The following is a 23,265-nucleotide window of genomic DNA, read 5'->3' as shown; positions in this document are numbered from 1 at the left end:
TCTTCCCCTTGCATGAAATAATGCTTAGGACTAGATTCCTTTTTCCAGGACTGTGAAAATCTAATTCCTCTGGGTTACTGTCTTTAGTAGTGCACTGTCTTATCTACGTTGGAAGCAACGCACTATTAGTAATGCACCACTTACCACTACAGTTCTGTCTAACCCTGAAGACTTTTTTTCTCCAGTAGTTATTAATAGTTATTAATAGAGTTCTGTCTCAGTGGAGAGCCAGCATGCTGGAGGGTGAGTGATAGGTATTTATAAGGAATAAATACTTCTGAGGGGGTGGGAGGGAGTAGTATATTAGTGAAGGAGAGCAGGTAAATTGTTGCATAGAGAAGGGACTACAATGAGCAATATTAATGAGCATACAAAGCTTTAGGCATTTGCATTCCCAGCAGTGTTTTGTGGAGATGGCCTCTTCAGCATTACTTGTCTTTTTACTTCTCGTCCCCTGCTAATTCATTCTTGTCATTGTGAGAGCTTTTAACATAAAAGTAACGATTTTTAGTAATTCATTCTGGGCTTTGTGACAGCATTAACAGAAAAATGGGGACTTTCTTCCTCCTCAAGTATGCCAAAAAAGGCTTTTTTCAAGGTCGGGAATGTTCTCTACTATGGCTTGATGATACACGCTTATATGAGTATTCTGTTTGCTCTTAAGCATTAAAGATATTTACTTAAACTAGGATGGAAGATATTTTTTGGATCTGTTGTTTTGATTCAGAATAGTGATTTCAAGTTTGTGTTTTGTTTTGGAGTTGGATTTGTGGGTATAAAAGAGGAAGACTATAGTCTGTATTGGCCCACCAAATCTCTGTGATTTCTCATGAAAGAAAATAATCTAGTTAAGGTGTGTAATTAATTGAGGTTGAAGAACTGCAATTCTGTTTTAGTTTTTTTGGTGTGTGTTTTGTGGTTTTGCATGTTTGGTTTGGTTTTTTGTTTGGTTTTTTGTTCGTTACAGGTGGAATTTTAAATTATTATCAGCTGATATTAAGGTCAAGCAAAGAAAGATCTCTTGGATTTAGTAAATGAAGAATAGAGAACTGAATTTCATATCCCAGTTTTCTTGGGCCAGTTTTGTCTAAAGATGGGAACTATTAGGCTATAAGAAGGATGGGATGAAGTGCTTGACATAATATGCTGCATGTGTATTTAAGCAAACACTTAAGGTACAGCTCCCTGTTTAATTGTTTACTTGATTGCTTCCAGTCACCATCGCACAGTATTTGTGTTCTTAGAGCTGGAAACTTGTATGAATGTTGGTTAATGCTCACTGAGGTAACCCATTTGATTTGGTGTGTATGTGGGCATACTCCTAACAGGTAGAGTTCTGTGGTCAAGGGGAAAAAAAACCCCAAAAAACCCAAAACCAACGACAACAAACAAACAAAAAAACCCAACCAAACAAGAACAACAAAAAAACCCCAACAATAAAACCTCTTGATGCTCTTTTCTAAGCGGTGTATTAAATTTTCAATTTTTAAAATCACCTTTATGGATTTAGGCACTGAAATGCCATTGAAATGCTCTGGGTCTTAGTGCGTTTTTATTGCCTAAATCTGTAAATGGATGATCTCAGGATAGACCTGCAAGCATATTTATTTTTATTTCTAGTTCTGTTAATGTAATGAAAAAGGTACAGACAATGGTGACAATGACTTTAATTGCTAGGAACATGCTTGTATAGGTTGCATTTTTGATACTAAGTGCACATTGAGACCTTTAGAGAAGGCTCTACATGTACTACATGAAACATTCAGTGTGTAAAATATGTATAGAATGGCAGCTTATAGAATGGGTATTATCTAGTATATTTAGCTTATGTCATTAGAAGAAAAGAGTGTTAAATAAATACTGTGGCTTTTTTTCAGTTTCAGAATGCTTTAGTCTGTCATGTCGAAAAAAGTCCTTGATTTTTTTTTTAAATAATTTTTCTGTCCCTGATTGAAACCCCATCTTCTCTCTGCTGTGTTTTTCAAAGTAACTTAGGAATTCTTGTTTGCTTCAACATTTTATCCTATGCTATCAGTTTATGTCCAGTTAAGATGTTCTTCCATTTACAAGGTTTTAGTAGTTCAGCATTTGTGCAGAAGTCGGTCTCTGTTCATATAAATAATACAAGGTGAAAGCTCCAGGAGCTGGGCTTTAACCTGATCCCCTGTGCCTTTCTTCATCAGTTAACAGATGACTTTCTGGAGATTTACAAGTACAAACATTGAACTTTTTTTCTCTCATAATGCTGCATGGTCAATTAAGAACTAATACAACAACTAGATGAAAAATGATCCTGTTTATGCAAGAGAGACTCAGAGGTTTTATTTTCATTCTTAAAGCTTTATATCCTGACTTACATTTCAGAAGTTTTCATCTTTGGCTCAGATCAAAGTTTTCTGTCTTTTTAAACAGAATTCTGTGTTGAGTGGGCTTCTATAACATTGTTGCTAACTCATCACCATTTTTAATTAAAAAAAATTAACAATGGTATGGTGCCTTGTTATTTTTGGAAAACCTGTTTAATATGCCAAATAGCTTTGCATGGAAAATAAATCTATGTAACAAAACCGTTGTGAAATCGTAATGTTGGCTTGTAAGAACAGTTTGATTGCGCTGATTTTTGTGACATCGTTTGACTTTTACTGACAATTGAATACTAAAAGAAAAAGAACCCATAACATGTTTACTGTTCAACAGTTAGGCTTTTTGAAGCTGTGCTGTCAGGTCAGCAGTTTCTGCAGGGATGTTTTTGCTTTCTGGATATTCTGAAAAGGGCTTCTTGATCCTTTTAGTGTCACGGCATTGATTAAATGGCACTAAAACTGGCACTGAACTACCATTTGAGAGAAGAAGAAAAAAAACTTGGGATGATTTTGATTAGATTAGATAACAGACTGTTTTCAGGTTTTGGGTTAGTTTCATTATTTATAACAGTATTTAAACAGTGCTATGCAGATTTTAGTCATCAGCACATTCCAGGAGCCCCAGGATTGCCTGTGCCCTGCTGTGTTGTCCCTCCAAGAGAGTATCGGGGTGGTTGAAGTTCCCCATGAGACCCTTCTTGTCGGTCTCTTTTCTGGAGTTGAAATAAACACCTACATTGAAGTTAGGATGCAGAAAGGACTTAGATGACTGAAGTGAAACACTGTCTACAACTGCTGTTCTGAAACCTCCATCATCTGTTTCTCAATCCCAGGGAAGACTGAATGCTGCCAGATAAATTCCCTTCTCCACTCCCCAGCTTTCTGTGCTCTTCTCTGTGCCTGCTACTCTCCCTATTGTCTGTCTCAGACCTACCAGATTGGGTTTCATAAACAAGTCATAATTGTTTTCTTCTGAAATTGTTTTTTTAACTACTTTATGTAAAATTGATCAATAGCCCTTGGAGCAGAACCCCCTCTATTTGCTGGACTTCTATGACTGCTGATACAAATGGCCCTCTCACCACGTTTCTCAAATTTTTCTCTGAAATAAGTTTTCTTGTCTGGTTTTAAAAGAAAGGGCATAAACATCCTGAACACACCTGAAGTCTGTGAACTGCTCGTTCCAGGTGGAAGGAAGTGACTAATTTACCATTACTAAAGTGGCAAGGCATGAAAAAACAGGAGATTTGATTTTTGGCTTGGTTAGGCAGCTTCACACCAAGTAGGCTAATTCTGCATAATTTTCTGCTTAGAATGTTTAAAAAAATATTATTTCATATTGAGTCATTTTGTCTTTCCTCTGCACTCTGTAGGGGTTATATGTACCTAATAGAAAATCTCCATTTTTATTAATTTATATATATATATATAATGTATTTTTTTTTAATACTGTTGACTGCAAGCAGTTGGTGTTTATATATAAACAGGGTTATCATTAGAGGACATGGCTCCTCATCACATCACTCTTGAGCTGAAAGAAGAACATTTGGTTCAATGAGACACAATCTTTTCTGAGAGCTCTGAGCTCTCCCTGAAGCCAATGGTAAAAGATGGAATTTGGGCTGAAGTATTCTGGAGACCTTTCTCTTACCTTCTTCTAAGTCTTATGCACTAGTTTCTTCTCTTTTTTTAATTAGATTATAATTTTCAAAGTTGATAAATTAACTCAGTTGCTGGTTTGATGGTAGTGTTTCTCTGTGATGATGGTGTGCTGTGTTGGCAGATGGATGCAAATAAAGACTTCCAAGCCTTTCCCCTGTGTTTCCTTCCTAACAGTCATGATACTGAGCTGTTTACCACTGCACTTGTGAAAAATCAACTACAGTTGAATCTGTCCTGCGTATCTTGTAATTTACTTATTTTATAATTTAATTCTGTTTATAAAATCCCATAGCTATTTCAGTGTGGTGTTCCCAATGCAGATATGCCAGGTTGTTATAAATATTTTCAGTAACCACGAAATTATAGAATAATTTCAGAGTAGAAATCTCGTGTAATGTGGAGAGGACTGACAGTTTGCAGTACAATCTCTTACAAAAAGACTCGTTCATTTTTGATAGACCATTTTTTAGCACTGCTTAGCTTTTTTCCTTAATCAAAACACTGGGGGAGAATTTCCTGTTTATTTCAAGTAAGAATTTAAAAGAAGGGCAGATTAATTGTCATTAAAAATTCGTTTAAACTGATCTATGTGCCATAATGCCTACTAATTAGTCATATAATGGTGTATTAGAAAAATAAAAAGATTGATATTAGGGCTTTACCTGTAGAGGAGGAACAACTGATGCCCGTTTAATCAATTTAAACCTCTAACCATGCGTTTAATTCTCAGTCTTTGCACTGGGTACTGGTGAGCAGCTGTGAGCCTCAAGGCCTAGTGGTTCTGTCTAATTAGTCCCACTGAAGGCTTTCAGCCTATTCAGAAAGCCTTAATTTAGGGGTTTGTTTCAAACAGCTCTTTACATAAAGTGGAAAAGTCTGTATACTGGTTGCCTTTTAGGATTTAGAAACTATCCTGTGCTTATGATACAAACCCAGTAGTTTAGCCTTGAAAACACTATTGAAAAAAAAAAAAAAGGGTGCTTAAAACCTTGGATAGTCCTTTGCAAGGATGAAAACAAACAAAACCTTTAGTTCCTTTTACCTGCCTCTCAAATCATGTTTGATGGTCTGCCTGAGCTGTACCAGAGCTGGATGTAGCTACTTGAGCAGTGTAAGTTGTAGTGAGATTTATGTTGCATGTTGGCAGTAAAGGTCCCAGCCAACTTCCACCTCTCAGGAGGGACTCAGTAAGCTCTGCATGGAGTAACCATGGGAGGAGGGAGAGAGGGAGGCAGGGCGTGGAGGTGGGAATTAAAAGTAGTTCCACTTGGCATGTTCCTCTCCAATTTATTACAGCTTAGTGAACAGATAGCTTCCCTTCATAACAGAAGTGCTACCATGATCCTGAGCAGCAGAAGCTGAGATACTTGTACACGAGATGAAATTTCTTTTTTTATATAAGTAGCTTTTTTTCCTATCAGCATTTCTACATCCTTGTAAAATGCAGTTTAATTTCTTGAAAGGGAAACTCTTATAATATAATCATACCTTAGAGTCTTACAGGCTAGAGAATAGTAGCTTTTCTCAGCTGATGGAGCATTCTTAGTAGAATTCTCTGAATCTAGCTGCCTATTTTTATAGGTAGCTGCTGCTGTTTTTCCAATTGCTTCTCTTTGCAGAGGTATAAATTGTGAAATAAGCCATGGGCAGAGAAGTAATGACTTCTACTAGAACTACTACTGAAGTGGGGTTTTTTGTTTACCTTTTTGTTTGTTCATTTGTTTTTTGTTTTTCTGGTTTGTTTTTTGTTTTGTTTTTAAGATGGATAATATTTCTAGGTGCACAGATTCCTCTAAGGTTTATTAATTCTTTGCAATAACCTATTTTTCTTTGGTGGTTGCTTTTGACTCAGTCTCACGTTTGTGTAGCACCATGTCTTTCTCTTATGTCTGCTTTCTCCTTCCTTTTTCCATTTTTGACCTCTGAATATTGATCTCTGTTTCTCTCTAAGTACTGATCCTTTCACCAAAAGCCTTTATAGTAGTAATTAAAAAGCTAGTTGTTAAGCTAGCTATTAAAAATAATTATAAATTAATTAAAATAATGAAAAATAGATGACTGACTTTTTTCATTTGATCAAATAATTGAATATTTAACTTTTTCTGATACTGCTGATAATGTTCTTCATTCCTTAAGTCTTATCAACAAACATAAGTTACTGCCATTTTTGAACTTTTATTTCTATTATAAGCTTCAGTAGGCAGTTGGCAGCATTTTTGTTTATCTGTAAAGTTCTCACACTTAGCATGCTATGTGAGGTATAAACATTGTCTTCATTAATGTTCTGGATATGTCAGAATTTGCTTTTAAGGTTTAAAATTGACTGAGGTGGGCTGCATTCCTCTAGGGATTTGTTACTAATCCTTAAAAAGACCATTTCAAATATTTTGTTTTCTTTAAAGTATAAATGACTTTAGACAATTATCCTTAAAATTGTGGTTCAGTACTTTGTCTCGAAGCAGTCAAAAACTTGCTGAAAAATGGTGCTATTTAAATATCTTCCTTGAGTGTGCCTATCATATAGGACATCTCAAAAGCTTTCTTTTATATGTTTTAATACCTTTCAGTCTGCTGGACGCTTAGGCTATTAGCCACAGGTTTTCTGAAGAATTCAGTATGAATATTCAGGAAAATAATCTGTTAACATTGCTTTTTACTGTTTCTTTTATCAGAACGACTTGATAAGGTGTGCTTTTTCTCCTGTTAATTTTATGTGGGGAGATGTTAAATATAGTTTTAATTCTTTGAGCTTTTTCTTTATTCACAGATTGTGTTGTAGTATAAAATGAGACTGAAACAACAAAAGACATGTTGCTGACTGTATTCTGTATATATGTGTGTAACTGTGTATATGGTGTAGAATCTTCTGTCAAGAAGCCATGCTGTTGAGAAAACTGAGAGGATAGTTCAGCAATCTTTTAGAGACTGCAAAGTAAAAATGAAAGCCCTTTGTACTTTTCTCAGTTCCATTTACACCCACATGTTTCATTTGGGGGTGTCAAACTTGGAGCTGGGGCAGTGCCTCTCACAGCAGGTCCCGTGGCCTTTCCTTTCACTCTTCCTGTGGATAACATCCAGCTTGTTGGCTGAAGCTGTGAGATCATGGAGAAACTTCAGTGAGCTTCTTGTTTGGGCTTCTTCACCGTGTAAAAGGGTGATGTTTCCTACTACAATCACTTCAAAGTAGCTCTCTATGAGTCTTACTTTGGTTTCAGGATAACTGAGAACTTTTGCAGTGTGTATTAGTAGAGGAGGAGTTTAGGAGAGCTGAACAATTCCCTGCATGGCTTTGTTTCTTGGCGTCTCCCAGAGAGCTTTCCTTTTAACAGGATTCAGAGCTCAAAGTGTGAGGACTCTGGATGCATAAGTGTAGGTTATCAAGATGACTTAAGGTTTATGTAGGAGTAAATACACAAGCCTGGTAACTGGAACTTCTCTAGGCCCTGTTTTTAACCACTGTATAATATGAAAGTTTCACTGTGATTGCATTCAGGTTGTGGTACTATTTTCACTACAACCAGAACTAAAATCTAGTTGGTAAGGTATATGAGTGGCAGAGATGTTGGTTGATGTTTCTGATATTTTTTCATAATGTTTTCAGCAGCTGTGCTCTGGCAAATCAGACCATAAGATAATAATGAATATCCATCAGAGAGAAAACTCATTGCATGGTAGTCTTCTGGGCACATACTTTCATACATTTAAGGGATGTCCTGGGATGTGCCTTTCCATGTGTGATGCCATACACCTGCAGTTGGATTCAATGTTAGCAGTGTAAAGTTACACTTTATGCAAAGGCGTTAAGTAGAAACAGTTGTAAAACAAATGGGCGTGTGCAAAATTGCCGATTTTCAGTTTGAGTTTGGAATCCAGGAAAGCTTTGAAGAAACAAAAACCAAATCCTCCTGCTCTGGGCACTGGTCAGGCCACACCTCAAATCCTGTGGTCGGTCAAGAAAGACACTGAGGTGCTGGAGTGTGTCCAGAGAAGGGCAGAGTTGCTGGGGAAGAGTCTGGAGGGTAAGTCCTGTGAGGAGCAGCTGAGGGAGCTGGGTGTGTTTAACCTGGAGAAAATGAGGTTCAGGGGGGACCTTATTTCCCTCTACAGCTACCTGAAAGGAGGTTGTAGCAAGATTAGGGTTCTCCAGGGGACTGGTGACAGGACAAGAGGACATGGCCTCAAGCTGTGCCAGGGCAGGTTCAGTCAGGACATCAGGAGGAATTTCTTCACTGAAAGGGTTATCGAGCTCTGGAATGGGCTGCTCAGGGAGGTGGTGGAGTCACCATCCCTGGAGGTGTTCAAGAATGACAGGGTGTGGCACTCAGTGCTCTCTCTGGTCTAGTTGACAAGGTGGTGATCAGTCAAAGGTTGGATTTGATGATCTCAGAGGTCTTTTCCAACCTAAATGATTCTGTGACTTCCTGACCTGTTGAGGGACAAGAAATTCAAACACAGTCAAAGAGAAAACAGTAGAGTGTTTCTCAGAGAAAGATTATTTTGATGGCATTGATAGGTAGAAGTTACAATATCATTTATATGAGATGTACCAAAACTGGCACAGGCACAGCCTAGGTATGCTGTTGACTGTTTTAATACTGGGCTTGTGTAGTCAGAGAGTTGAGGAGTGTTCCTGATACAACTGAGAAGAGAAAACCCCTAGCCCTGTTGAGAATTGCTGTTTCTCTGGCTTCCCCGTAGCCCTGTGGAAATGAGGATTCTCTTTCCCTTCTCTCAGCATCTCAGACATTTGAACGTGCAGTTGATCAACATCAAATTTGGTCTCACACTGAATCTAGAACTGGAAATTAGTTAGAAGTTGCTGTTCCTAAGCATGGTAGGAGGTGGAAGCAACCCATCTGAAATCCTATAATGTGTTATATTTGTTTTTGTGACTACATGGTTTAAAAAAAATATAATCCAACCCCCATGTATATCTTTAGGTCTATTTTTTTGAATATAATCATCCAAAGGGATATTTTATGTTTTATTTGTTTGTGCATATATAAGCCTTGGAATAAAGTAGCCTAGTGTGCTACACACCACAAATAGTTGAAATCTTTTACACTGATTACAGACAAACCTACAGATGAAGTAAAATTTTTCTGCATAAGTATATCTGACGTGATTTATTAACACATAATACGTATAAATAAAATATATAACATATATACAGCATAAAATATTAATGTAATAATAGTTTCTGTAATGTATCTACATAATTTTGAGTCCTGGGCATTGCCACTAAACTGGAAGTTCATTTGGTTCCTGCAGTGCAATTAAGAGTTTTCCACTGGTTTTGGTGCAGTTTCACTGTTTTTCTCCATGTTCTGTTTTCCTGTCCCAAATGGCAAAACAGTGGTTCACAGCCAATGAAGTACCCTTCCTGTCTGGCATAAAACGTGATCGAGGACAAAGATCAAAGATGGAACCTCTTCTTTGATTCCTAGTCCTCCGTCTCTCTCTCTCTGCTCAATAGAAAACCAAGCCCTGGAAATGACAATTCTTCTGTGACTCACACCAGCCCCTGTCCCAACACTTTCCCATTTTCTCTTTTCTCGAGCTGCTGACAACAGATCAGAGCTGTCAGGCCTGCCTTTGTAGGGAATACAGTCTGCCAGGGAAGAAGAAGGACAGGGCAGCAATGATTGCTCTCAGATGTCTCAGATCTTCCTACTGTGTCCCAACTCCTCTGTTTAACCTGAGGTTATTTTTGGTATCTTTTCAGCTCTGGTGTCCACAGATTTATCCAATTATCATCAAATCCTATCACTTTAATATAGTTCAAGTATCTCTTTCTGTAGTGGTCTTGCAGTTCTTTTTTACTTGAGTTCTGCTTAATATTTGCAGCTCTTCCATAATCCTTTCTCCCTCTTTTCCCTACGTTCTTAACAGCCATTCCAAGGTCTGTGCAGCTCTCACAATGTCTTCGTGTTCTTGCAGTATTTTTCTGACCCCACTGCTTCACTCCTCCTGCAGTTTGGTGTGATCATTGTCAGCTTGTCACATCATAGAATCATAGAATCAGCTGGGTTGCAAGGGACCTCAGAGATCACTAAGTGCCACATCCAGTCTCATCTTAAAAGCCTCCAAGGACGGAGAATCCACCAGTTCCCTGGACAGCCCATTCCAATACCTGATTACCCTCTCTGTAAAGAATTTCTTCCTAACATGTAATCTAAACCTCCCCTGGCACAGCTTAAGACCATGCCCTCTTGTCTTGCTGATAGTTGCCTGGGAAAAGAGACCAACCCCCACCTGGCTACAACCTCCTTTCAGGGAGTTGTAGAGGGTGATGAGGTCTCTCTTGAGCCTTCTCTTCTCCAGGCTGAACAACCCCAGCTTCCTCAGCCTCTCCTCATAGGACTTGTGCTCCAGTCCCTTCACCAACCTTATTGTTCTTCCCTGGACCTGCTCCAGCATCTCAATGTCCTTCCTGAACTGAGGGGCCCAGAACTGGACACAGCACTCCAGGGGTGGCCTCACCAGTGCTGAGTACACGGGAAGAATCACTTCCCTGGTCCTGCTGACCACACTGTTCCTGATTCAGGCCAGGATACCAAACCTCCAAAGATGACCTGACCTTCAGATACATCTCAGCCATTCTCAGACTTCTTGTTGTGCAGTTCTTCTCAGCATCATCCCACTGCGGAAAACATCTCCCAACGTTACTGCAGCTATTTCAAAGACAAAATGAGTAACGAAGTAGGCTTTATTACTGTTGTGTTTGTTTTTGAGTATAGTGCAATTGCTCACTGGGTCAGAGTTGATTTTGCATTAATAATGAAAGTACTTCTGTAATTTCATTAATGTTTTCCCTAAGGGAAAATAGTATTCCCAACTTATTCCCACACCATTCCCAGTTTAGTGTGGGATACTGTTGTTTTTATTGAGTGAGTTTTGGTTTCAAAAGTCAGTGCTCTAGGTACTGCTATCTGAGACTATTCCAGTACTTGCCAAAGTCAGATGAGATAAATGTCTTACCAGAAAGCAGAACTGAGGGAAAGAAAAAATAAAAATGACCATTTCTTACACTGGGAACATTAACTACTGCCTGAGGTTTTATGTAAATGTCAGCCTCTTACAGAGTGCAATATAAATATTATTATTTTAAATTTATATTCTAGCTAATTTAATGAATAACCAGGTCAGGACTTATTTATGCTAAGTACTGGACAAACCAGTGGCATGCGTTCATGGAGCAAAGGTTGACTGTAAAGCTACGTCTCTTGAAAATAAATGGTTCGTTCAAGAGCAATTTAGAAGAGTTGTATTTAATTTTGGATTAAGAAACTAAAGCATGACTCTTAGTGTTGCCACTTCGAGCTTCTTTGTTAAAAGTGATTATTTCAGAGAGCGAGAATCTCTTAGCATCTCCTGGGAAATATGTCTTTAGGTATTAAAACAGAGACTCAGTGTTAATATCTGTGCAATGCAGTATCTGACAATTTTTTTTTCCCATTCCCACCAGGCAGAGTGTTTAAATAACTATAAGATAATATACATCTTTCCAGAAGACTTTTTGCTTAGAAATTTATGACTTTTTTCTATATGTCCAGACTTACTGCATAATAAGGAACAGAAACAAACCACTTACACCAATATGGTATATGATTTTTTTTTTAAATTATTTTCCTCCCATGTTTATTTAGCTCATTGCCAATACTCCAGCTAACTCCTGTTCAGTTGACCAGGTCATGAATATTGTGTAAATTGAATGTCTTCAGCTTCCAGTGTTTGGGTAAATCTCTCAATGTAAGAGCCAGGCAAAAGATCAGTCTGGATTTGAGGCATTTTTAGTACAGCTCCCATTTAATCTCTTATTTCAAAGAGACAGACAGACGTGGCTTAAAACTCCAGGCGCTCTGTCATTATTCTAGGGTTTTTTTCCAGCCGTAAGTGAACAGTAAATTATTGGTTTCTGACGTCTCCTGATAGTGTGGTAGCTGTGACAGAAATGTAATTCATGGTGTCTTAACCTTGAAGTGTTTTTTGTTGCTGTCTTTTTTAGTGGGAAAAATGTTTTCTGAGTGCCTACAAATTTATTTTAAAAGCCATGGTCTACATTTTATTTAAGACTTCATATTTAAAGTGCAACTTGCTTTACCCAAAAATATCCCTTAGTAGAAGAAATAATTAAAAAGAACATCTGTTAATAAGTTCATCTCTCATTAGAATCAGAACAGTAGCAATTAAAGGAGAGAAACAAAAGAATTCCTTCATATGATGATGTAAACTGAAATAAGAACAACTTTTTTTTCAGGGAACATCACAGTGGTTTCATGGTGGGACTGATCTGTTAGTGTTCAGGGCTTTTCAGTTACATCTTGCTCACCTGTGTGTGCTCAGAAAAAGATATGGGGCATTTAGTCTTCCTTGGAAACACGTAGGGAAATTGCACCTTCTCCTGATCCAAGGTGAGAGCCTTGCTTGTCACATTTTATGGTATCTATTGAAAAGAACTGGACCTGTTCCCAGATCAGTATTTGGAACCATTAAACGTCTCTTGAAATGCATTTCAATAAACCTGTAGTCCCGTGTGGGCATTAATCAACTGATGTGACAATGCTGGTACGTTCCAACTATTCATTTTTTCCTTAGTGTACAAATACTCACTCACTTGCTGGTGAATGGTTGAGTTCATAAAGGTGGCATCCTTTTAAAGGAATTATAGGAATGTTCACAGTTGTGACTGGGCAAAGTAATGGCAGGATTTAGGTAAAAAGTGTAACTTTATATTTTTCTAGAATATATGTTCAATGCTCAGCTGTTAGAGAGGAACAGCTGTTGTAAATAAAAGTCTGTCAAACACCTACTTTCCTGAGTCCAAAGTGACACAGTGATCGATGTCATTCTCCAGTCAGTGTTCCAGAAATATCAGTTAAATGCAGTTTTTACTCTTGTTTTAAGTCAGAGTAGAATTAAACAATGACATTTCTGTTCTGACACAATTGACTGTTCTGAGGAAGTCTAAATAGGCAGAGCATTACTGTCTTTATTAATTGCTTCATGTCTGGTTACGAAGGGAAGACTGCAACATCTGCAATGGAAATGTCAAAATAGTTGCTTCTTAATATGCAGTATTCTTGTAGGCTACAAAGCTCAGGAAATCAGATGTTTATTGAAGCTGCACAAGGGTAGTATACAAAGATATATTGTTAACAACATGGAGAAATTGAGAGAAAGAAAATCAATGGGACAAAATCTCTGTGGATCTTCCTCGTTCTATTGTTTTTCCTTGCAGATTATTTGTTGTCTGTGCAACCAGGCAAACCCAGTAGGTTAGGTTAGCTGCAGGTATTGAAGCAGAAAAGCCACTTTCAGAAAAATACTTTGATTTTTCCTTTAATTATTTTTCCCCTGTAGCATAATGTGATATTATTTTGTAGCGTGTGCTTGAAATAGTATTGAAAGTCTGCTTGAGATTGAGTCTTCCATGTTCAAAAAGGATAAACTCAAAGTAGAATTTAAAAAAAGGAAAAGGTGAGCGAATCTTACAGGGAGAAAACCAGATGAAATTGGTTTGTTGACTTCTAACAGCAGCAAGAACACAGAATCCAAGAGGATGGTAAAAAATGAAAAGGTTGAAATCTGCATGTCAAAGGGATAAAATTCCAAGAAGTGTTTGGTGAGATCTGAACTGCAGGGCAATTGAAGCCAGAAAGAATGAGGTATTTATGATTTAGGGTATATTTAACCTGAAGATTAGAAAAAGATTACTAACCACTGTATCAAGAGAGTTATGAGACATCTTTCCAGTCAACATACTTAAATGCAAAAATATTCCCCCCTATTTGCTGAAAAGTTTCTGAAAGCAGTTAATGGTGAAAACGCTGGGGAATTAGGAAAGTTCTTATGTACTATTGTTTGCAAGGGTCACCAAACACTGCTTTTAAACCTGTGGTTTTGTTTGTTAACATTTTTACTAATAACTTTGGCAGCAATTAAGCCAGTTACTCAGATCTTACGTAGCATTTCAATACTAAGAGGAAAAAGAAAAAGAGGAGGGATCTTGTGCTTGAAAGTCAGTGTTAAATGTTATATCTGTGAAATGGAAAAGAAATGGAGCCAGGAGCGTACTGGCTCTTTGGAATTTGGCTAAAGACACAGTCTGTCATGGAGTATTTTATAAGCATTGTGATAAATTACAATTTAGATATATAGATCTTGAGAAATGAGGTTTTCCATATCCATCTGAGCTCAGGTTTAGATCGACTGTAGATATGGTTTTGATTTTTAACTGCCTTAGGCTGCATGGATCAAATTTGAGGCAGTTTGTTCCAATAGCACACCACTTTTTTGTTTTCCCCCTAGAGGAGAAAGTGTTTATACACAAGGGGTTACACAGTGCTTGAACCCTTAATATCAGTAGTTTTTGCATGAACTCATTCCCTGCTGTTTTTTCAATAAGTTGTGTTTATATGTGCTACCAACAGGAAGATTTAAGGAGGGGACAAAGGCAAATCTTGCCTCTACGAGTTTGTTATTCATCTAATGTAAGTTTTCTTTGAACCTGCACATCTGTTTGTGTCAGTGTCTGAATTCTTGTAAAAATTGTTGTGGCACAGTCCAAGAAACTGGAAACATAACTTCATATAATTGTTCTTTAAAGTAGTAGCATGAAATAATTAGTATGGCATACTTTAATTGGTGGCATCCTACTGACTTTTTACGAAAGACTTGAATTATAATTAAGGCAAAGAACTTGGTTAGTTCCTCTAACCCAGTGCTGTCATCTTTAGGGGAGAGAAAAGCAGCTCTGTTGTATATTTAATGGCAGATCCAGCATGTAATAGGTGTTCTGCTTCTATTTTTTTTTTATCAAATATCCTCTTGGGAAGGATTTTTGACAGGAAAATTACAGGATTGGTGCCCACTCTAAGATTTATGTTGATAATTGAAGCTGCTTCTTCTCAATAAAACGAAAATGCAGCTTAAATAACCAACTAGAAGAAAAGAAAGGTTTAAAAAAAAAAAGAAAAAGTATAGATGTGTAGAAAGATTATAACTTGGTTGTCAAGGCCATTATACCCTTCAGGCAGTTGTCAGTAAATCTGTGTTTAACACTGACTAGGTGCCAGTCAACTAATCATACAACTTTTGTCCCTTTCTCCTTTAAGCAGCTTTATGTAATTTGCTAGAGAAGTGGTACTTTATAAAATGCTAGGATTAAAAAAATAAATAAATAAATTAATGTACCTTTCTGTTATTTATCTCCTCCAATGTTAGCCAGCAAAGATAAAATGTATATGAGCATTCCTGGACCATCCTGAAGGAATTTCTCCTCCCTCCCCTGCCCCTTTATGGTTTTGAGTCTCAGTTTTCAATGAAGTTTAGAGGTCAGTCTTTATACTTTCAGTCTGTACAGTACTTGAAGTTAGTGTAAAGCCACTTAAATGTTAGTGTGGAAAACGTGCATACAATAGATCTGAAAATGGTATTTCATTTATTTGTGGTCTGGGCCAGGCTGACAGAAACAATAGGAGGTTTGTACTATACTGTGTGCTGGTTGGCCAGCATTGTCTGTGAAAATGCAAACACCATACATACTAGCATATGTGAAAACTTTGTTTTTTAAAGCAGTTCTTAACTGCCTTTAAACATCTTACATTGAAATTGGCTTTTTATATTTCCAGAGTGACTTAAAAGGACTGATTTTTAGCTCTAATCCTTTCTTTCTGTGCCTTTCCTTGTGAGGCACATAGGAAGTGAGTAAAAATATAAACAAAATAAGCTTTTTAATCCCTGTCAAGGCATTTTTACCTTGAAAAGAGATCTAAAATTGGTCAACCCAGTTGTGAGGGCAGAAATATTGAATGAGGGGCTTTTCACAGAAGCTGTTTGAGAGTTCAGGATGAGTAGACACAAATGCAGTTTGCAGTGGCTGTGATGTGTTCTCAGGGCACATGGAAGTATATCAGAGGTTTCTTTAGATACTGCAACAGACCGGTGCTGATTTGCACCACTTTCTTTTCTTCTTTCACTGGGTTTGGCCTGTGCTTGGACCTCTTGAAGGTCCAGTTCAAAATCTGGCTTTAGAGTGATGTGCAGGGTTGTGTTGTGCAGTGCTGTGTAGCCAGCAAAAGGGTTCATGACCTTCCTGGCTTCTGTTCCATCTACCCATATCTTGGTTGCCATGTCTCAGGCATGTTGGAGGTAAAAGTAATTGTAAAATGTAATTACTTGTTTACTTTACGTACCAAAAAACCCCTTGCAATACAGTACTACATATGTTTCCTAAAGATTAGGTTTATTGCTGTTTGAGTTAGCTTTACAGGAGCATTATTGATCATTACATATAAACTATCTTCTTTGACTGCGTGCAAAATGCCAACATATTTCAGTGTAGTCAAGCCCTGCTACCAGAGATTTGTGAATGGATGGTTAGTGCTAGCTGATTAGTGTAACATTTAATTTGCATTGATTATCTTGAGGTGAAGAAAATAGGAAATAGAATTTGTACATTTGAGGATATTTTTATTTTATATATATAAACATGTGTGTGTGTGTGTGTATATTACATGCACATATTTAGCATATATTGAAAACAGAAGTCCCTGGCACTCCCTTTTCCCTGTTTCCATATCAATTTATGGTCTATTAGCCTGCAAAGAATAGATCTTGCATTTCTTTTTGGTGCTTCACAGCTGTTCAAACCTCACGTTATTAATGTTCATAAAGAATCTTGGCATCCAAGATTTTAATAATCAGGATTTAGTGCCCCAAGAGACTTAATTGTATCCATGGCAAAGTTGTGCTTCAAGAAAGAGAGAAATAAGGGAAACAGTAATTTGAATTTGAGTTTAACAGTTTAGAACTCTAAAATTTTGATACCTCTTTATTCCCAATTTGGAATTCTTGGGCACCGAATTGCTTGTCATATACTTCTGTGGTATATATCTATCCAGACAATTATAGGGGTTTTTTTACATGCCAGTTTTTATCAGCTTGCATTTTGAATTACTTTGAAACAGAATGCTTTTCTAGAAAAGTATCTTGTTTGCTTGTAACTTTTCTTTTATCCTGGATACTCTCATCTCACATTGGATCAGTTTTCTAGATTGGAGACAATAACATTTTTATAATGTAAAATGTTTCTCTCATTTATCCTGAGACATAAGGAACACTCAGACACTCCGTGCATTTGTACCTCTTATGGTACTGCTTAACAAGGGACTAAAAATTGACAATAGTACAAGCAAAATAAAGCAACTTTGTGGGTACTGGAAATGGTAGAGTTACTCTGTAGACATTGCATGAATTAATGGACTTTCCAAAAGGTTGAATGAGGTTGACTATGACTTTGGGTTATGGATTAGAGCAGTACCAGTTTTGCTGGTCGAGGTGGTCTGATGTCTGTAGAATATCTGTAGGACTAGTTTTTCGTAATTCTAGATATGCATATGCATGGCTGTGTAAATCTGTATACATGAATGAATAAATAAATAAATATGATTTAGGAATATGGCAGTTTACTTTGTTGCCTAAAGAAAACTCAGGGAGAAAAAAAAAAACCCAAGGCAACTTAGTATGGAGGTAAGGTAAAAAAAAAGGATTTAATCGTACCTCTAAGGCATAGGGGTTAAAGACACAGGCGCAAACCGTCTGTCTCAGGTGTTACAATTTATAAGACTGTCCGTCCAATCCCAGGTTTTTCCACCCACTGACTTTTGCCCCAGTCCACCCCCTGCCCTGCGCCTTGGGAATTGGGTCTGGGGTCTTTTTGAGACCCTTTTCTTCCTCACTTCAACTTCCTTGGAGCACAAAGGGCACACAGTCACCTAGTTCTTGACTGTACCCTGCAATTCAGGTTATGGATTAGATGTTCTCAGACAGAAGAAGGCTTACCTTGGAGAGAGACTAAACATTCTAATGGAATTTAGGAGAATTGATATAGGGAATTGGGGTCAGGGGGTTGGGGAATGCGTGTCTGCTGTGCTAAGGGTAAGGGAATAAATACAGCTGCTTATAAAACCTACATTTTCTACATAACTACTTATAAAACTTATAACAATTAGAAAAATCAAAAAAAAATGAAAAGACTCTGAGGCATCAACTTCACTAATATAGGTCCCCTGTTGAAAAATGCTTTTGGACATATTCACTTGGGAGAACCTTGTGCTTGATGAAGTGCATTAAGATTTTCTTTTGTTCACTTTGGGATGTTAATGGCTGGTCTTAATAAATGCTGCTCTACGAGGTGATGGTTAAGTAGCTGTTTTGCAAAAGTACCGTGACCGTAGCTGGCAACAACTTCCTAAGAAAACTCTGCTTTTTTCTTTTTTTTTGTTTGTCTCGCAGGTTCCCGTCTTCGACAAGAGGACTTCCCGCCTCGAATCGTCGAACACCCTTCCGATCTCATCGTTTCCAAAGGAGAACCGGCAACTTTAAACTGCAAAGCGGAGGGCAGGCCCACCCCCACCATCGAGTGGTACAAGGGGGGCGAGAGAGTGGAGACGGACAAGGATGATCCGCGCTCCCACCGCATGCTGCTGCCCAGCGGCTCTTTATTCTTCCTGCGCATCGTCCACGGGCGCAAGAGCCGGCCGGACGAAGGGGTCTATGTGTGTGTGGCAAGGAATTACCTCGGGGAAGCTGTAAGTCATAATGCATCGCTGGAGGTGGCAAGTAAGTCCTTTTTTTGTTGTTTTTTTTTTTTTTCCCTGCTCCCCACTCTTTGGTAACAGCCTCTCGCTTTGATGTTATTCGAAGATAAAAATAAGTGTGAGCTGCCTCTGAGGCAGTGACTTAAAAGCAATGAAGGAAGTTACACGGTTAATTATTATTTATACAGAGGTAGGAAAGTGGAAAAAGAGTCAGAAGATGTATCGTATCACTGTAGAAATTCAGACGGTTTTGTGCGTTCTCACTGCTTTTATGCTTCCGGGCAGTTATGATTGCACAATGTTTGTTAGATTTCATATACTTAATTTCAATTTATAGATGTTTTTTCCTCTCCAGATAACCATGCAAACTGTAATGTGTAATAGGAGGCAGGCTAGCGAGAATTTTGTCTAAAAAGGGTACATTTGGAATTTTTCTTGCACAAATAAACACTAGAAAGAAGAATGACAGATTCAGAAACACAAAATGAATTTTTTTTTCTCTAAAAGAGCTGGCCCACAAATTATCTCTCTAGTTTTAAGTATTTGGCCAGCGGAAGGTGCAGTCAAGTATCTTCACATCACCTTGTAATGCTTATCTCTTCCTGTGTACCCTTTAAACTCTACTTTTCTTTTAGAGGAAGAGAGTGTGCATTTAAGTGTTTTAGGCATTCATATGGAGGGCCAAGTGTAGGTCAAAAATATCAGTTTTGGGGTACTAAAGTATGAGAGGAAGCCTAACAATACAAAGTTAGGTATCTATTTTTAAGTTGCTTTGATAGACCTCCTTTGTAATGTGTAGCAATTCATCTGGTGACATGTTGAAGAGCTAGCACAGACCTGGGTGAGTCACTCGGAAAACACTGATCTCTGCTGGCTAAATGAATCATGTTGCTATCTAGCTCTGATGAGGCTCCTATCTTTTAGATAAGTTAAGCACCACTGTCTGTGTATAACTTTACAAGAAGGGCTAGGTTTTCATAATTCTCACATGAGGTAAAGGAAATAAACTATAAATTTGTGAATTTACGTGAGCCCTTTTCCTAGTGTTGCTCACATTCAAGGCAAACCCCAAGGACTTTCATAATTATACCACAAGGATCTCAAGCTTCACCTGTAGTAGAGTAGATACATATGATTAAGATCTATGACCATGCTGTTTCCTTGTTAACCACTTCTAGCGATAAAAGTAATCAGTGTCTGGGTAGCTGGAAGTATGCTTGCCCAGTAAATGTATAACCTGTTTAAATCATGTGCTGATTGGTTACTTCCAAACATTATATCTTGTATCTCAGAGGTGTAATTTTAAGTGGGCATTAATGTTTATGAGATTTTGATTTTTATCTAATGCTGTTGTTTCATTTATCACGCTTCTCGTTGATTCTTAAAATGAGTTTTAATGCTCCGTGCTTATTCCATGGTCTTTTGGTTTGGGATGTACCTTGAAGTAATGTTTGAAATGCATGTAGTGTTTCTGTGTCTTCCACACCTTTTCATCAGAACCCAGAAACCTGAGATAGACTTCAGTGATTGGTGCACTGTAACATCAATGTACTGGTACACAGTTGCTAAACGTGTTTGTCACCCCTGTCTCAAGTTGTCTTCATGTGATTATAATAGACAGTCTGACAGGGTCAGAATGGAAAATACTGATATCATCACAAATTTTTTTAAGAGCTTCTACCAACACTCAAGACCAAAAAAAAAAAAAAAAATTCTTCTTAAAAGCACTTAAACATACACCAATTAACAATAATGTAGCATTAAATTGCTAAGCCATCTCAAAATGGATCTCACGAGCCCTTGTATTGAGAGCTAGTGTCAGAAAATAACCACCAAGAATGCTGTAAGGGCAAGAAAAAAAAAATCACACTCTATATTTGGAAATAAGATTTGTAGGTATAATGGCATACAGTTTTAATTGTATACCAGGAGATAATAGACAAAGAATTTTAACAGAAAAGGTTAGTACTTTGGTAAAAAAGGTAGTGATGTGACAATGGAAAAGCACCGAACCACTTTAAATAGCACAGAAGAGGTGAGGAACAAGGAAAGAGTTGAAGGCTGGTGGAATAAATTTGCATTAAATTAAAAAGCTCTGCACTGTAGCTGTAATGCTCTTGTCATTATGAACTGTAGCTGCATTCACAGTAGATTGCTGCAAATCAGCAAACTGTTTTGATTAACTTCTCAGTACACCTGGGCTGAGCAACACAGCATTTACATTTGTACACATGTAGTCATCCACAATTGCTATTTTAGAAATCCTTATGTTATAGTTTAATTTTTGTGTGTTTACAGGGGAAAATTGCCTTTATTTGGTTTCTACTTTCCATGAAGTACAGAAGATCATTCAGAGTACTTGTTCATATGCTTTGATGCTGCAGTTTTAACCAAACCCCTTCTGTGAAACATAGGAAATAGCAGCATGTTTTACACATAGCGGGAAGAGGCAGCTCCTGTCTGCACCAGTTTGTTTCATAACATGATAGGGAACTTATCACTTCTCTTCCATCATCTTATATAGTAACACCTTCAATTAGATGAAATTCCTTCACTGTTCAATGGATGTTGTAGACTTGACTTCAGATTCAGTTTAGTGCTAAAAGTAAATTTTCAGGTCTGTTACTCCTCCATGCAGTTCATTTTTATTTTTTTTTTAAGAGTTCCAGTGCTCATCTTTGAGATAGTCCACAAAGAGAATTTGTTACCTATGTACTAAGGTGGACATCTTCCTTAAGTACACTGTGCATAGATTCCACAATTGCAAAGGAGGAAAATGTAGCGAGATTGCAAAAGTGTGTTGTGTTAGAAGCTGTTTTATCTTTTTTAATACCCATGTATTTTAAAGGGCTCTTAAAACAGATTTGATTACTGCAAAGGGGGAGAGACTAAAATCATAAATCATAGAATTGCAGATAGTTTTCCGTCTACTTTGTGACCTCCTAGTCCTTGACCTCTCTTTGGTGACTTGACTGATATTTGCATGTCATTTACTCCAAAGGATACTGCTTTTTCTCCTATTGATATGTATTTCAGTAATGAGAGTGTTAGTCCTTAGTTAATACCTTTGAACATGACCTAAATACAACTTATTATCAGAAAATTGAATTAAGTAAGTCTCTTATTCCATCTCTGCCTTTTGTATCCCTTCCAGAATGTTTGAAGATGCCATGTGTCTGCTTATAGCATTGAGGATTTGTTACATCTTTTCCATAATGTTATTTTATTTGATATAAAAATATTTGTGCAGCTGCATTTCCTTAAGTTTCTGGGGTTATTTCTTTGAAACCATGCCCCATCCCCAAAAAACCCTTAAAAACAAGATGATCCTTTGGCTGTTGAAGTGGTAGATTAAATCAACAAAACATATACTTGAACCCCCATGAACATATTCTGTTTGATTATGTTTCAGGGACTGTAACTTTTCCTAATCAAATAACTAGCCACTTGATATTTCAGGAATTAAAATGTTTCAGGCGCTTTAGAGACTGGTAAAACTATTCTCTGTTACACAGCCCTGTGCAAAGAAGCTTTGTAATTTAAAATTACATGACATTTTCTCTGTAATTCAGATCTGTAAGATCTTCATAAATGGGAAGGAGATAAATTTGCATAAGCAGGAACTCAGCAGAAAGGTGAATTACAAGTCAGTGAAATGAGAGATGTAACTCCTGTTTAACTGGGGGATTTATTTATTTAATTTTTTTGCTGACTGATTTCATCTATACTTTAAATGCCATTCTCACAAAATTTTTGAAATGGAGACTCTCTGTACCTGTTCAAAGTTAGTTTGCAGATGAATGAAGTTTGTGTAGTGCTGCCCAGAAGGGTGTGTGATGGGATGATCAGATAACGGGCTGTAGTGTCCTCCAGACTGAGGCTGCTACAAGTCCATTTCCCTCCCTCTCCCTGACTTCCTGAACTCAGCCTTTTGATCACTGGAGACCTACTTAAATCAGCTCCATGTTTTGTTTCTGAGGAATGTAACTGGTTTTGGATTACTGCCTACCAGTGACACGTTCCCCAGTGGTGAGAGGTCCTGAAGAACGTGAAAAGGGCATGTCCTTGTCAAAACGAAACTGGGTAATTCTCTCCATAAATGTCAGCTTTTACAGGTGGGAGAAGAAAGTGGAACCATGCTTTTATCCTCAGAGTAAGGGCTGAAGACTGTTTTGGCTATCACATAAACATTTGGAAAATGAAGTCATTTTTCTGAGTAGAGCAATAAAAGTTTTGAAAAGGTGCATTAGCAGACTGGAAGGTGGCTGCAGCTGCTTCATATGTTTGAGTCTCTCAGGCTTATCTGGTGAATGGATGCACCCAGTTAAGAAAAAATTCGGTTACTGGTGTGTGATAGTTTGATTCAAGTGCTTTTTCTTTTTTGTTGTTGTTGTTGTTTGGGTTTTTTTCCCAATTACTCCTTTTTGAGGAAAATTTTATCTCTGGATCTTGTGGGTGTCTGTTATGTAGCAGTTTGTAGGAGCCTGTTCATGTCAAGAGCAGCAACAATAGCTGCAGGGGTATATTCATCTCCCTTTCTCTCCTCTGCAGTTTTTTCAGCACATTAAGAAAAAGTCAAATACAAATGAAGCTGGTTGTGTTTGCTAGTCAGTGACTTGGCAAATCTTTATTTCAAA

At 37.6% G+C, this 23,265-nt stretch overlaps 1 protein-coding gene across 6 annotated transcripts in view; it reads left to right on the top strand.

Annotated features, from left to right (window-relative positions):
• ROBO1 (roundabout guidance receptor 1) overlaps positions 1-23,265 on the top strand; it is a 706,475-nt gene that overhangs the window by 430,156 nt on the left and 253,054 nt on the right. For all 6 annotated transcript variants that reach the window (XM_027666541.1, XM_027666542.1, XM_027666539.1 and 3 more), the window contains one exon: positions 18,324-18,650. In XM_027666541.1, the coding sequence (XP_027522342.1) occupies positions 18,324-18,650 (327 nt within the window). The remainder of the gene's footprint in view (positions 1-18,323; positions 18,651-23,265) is intronic.

This window comes from Corapipo altera, unplaced genomic scaffold (assembly GCF_003945725.1).
Source record: "Corapipo altera isolate COAL_440 unplaced genomic scaffold, ASM394572v1 102, whole genome shotgun sequence".
Classification (NCBI taxonomy): Eukaryota; Metazoa; Chordata; class Aves; order Passeriformes; family Pipridae; genus Corapipo; species Corapipo altera.
The sequence above is the reverse complement of the archived record's forward strand: the minus strand, read 5'-3'. Positions and strand labels throughout refer to the sequence as shown.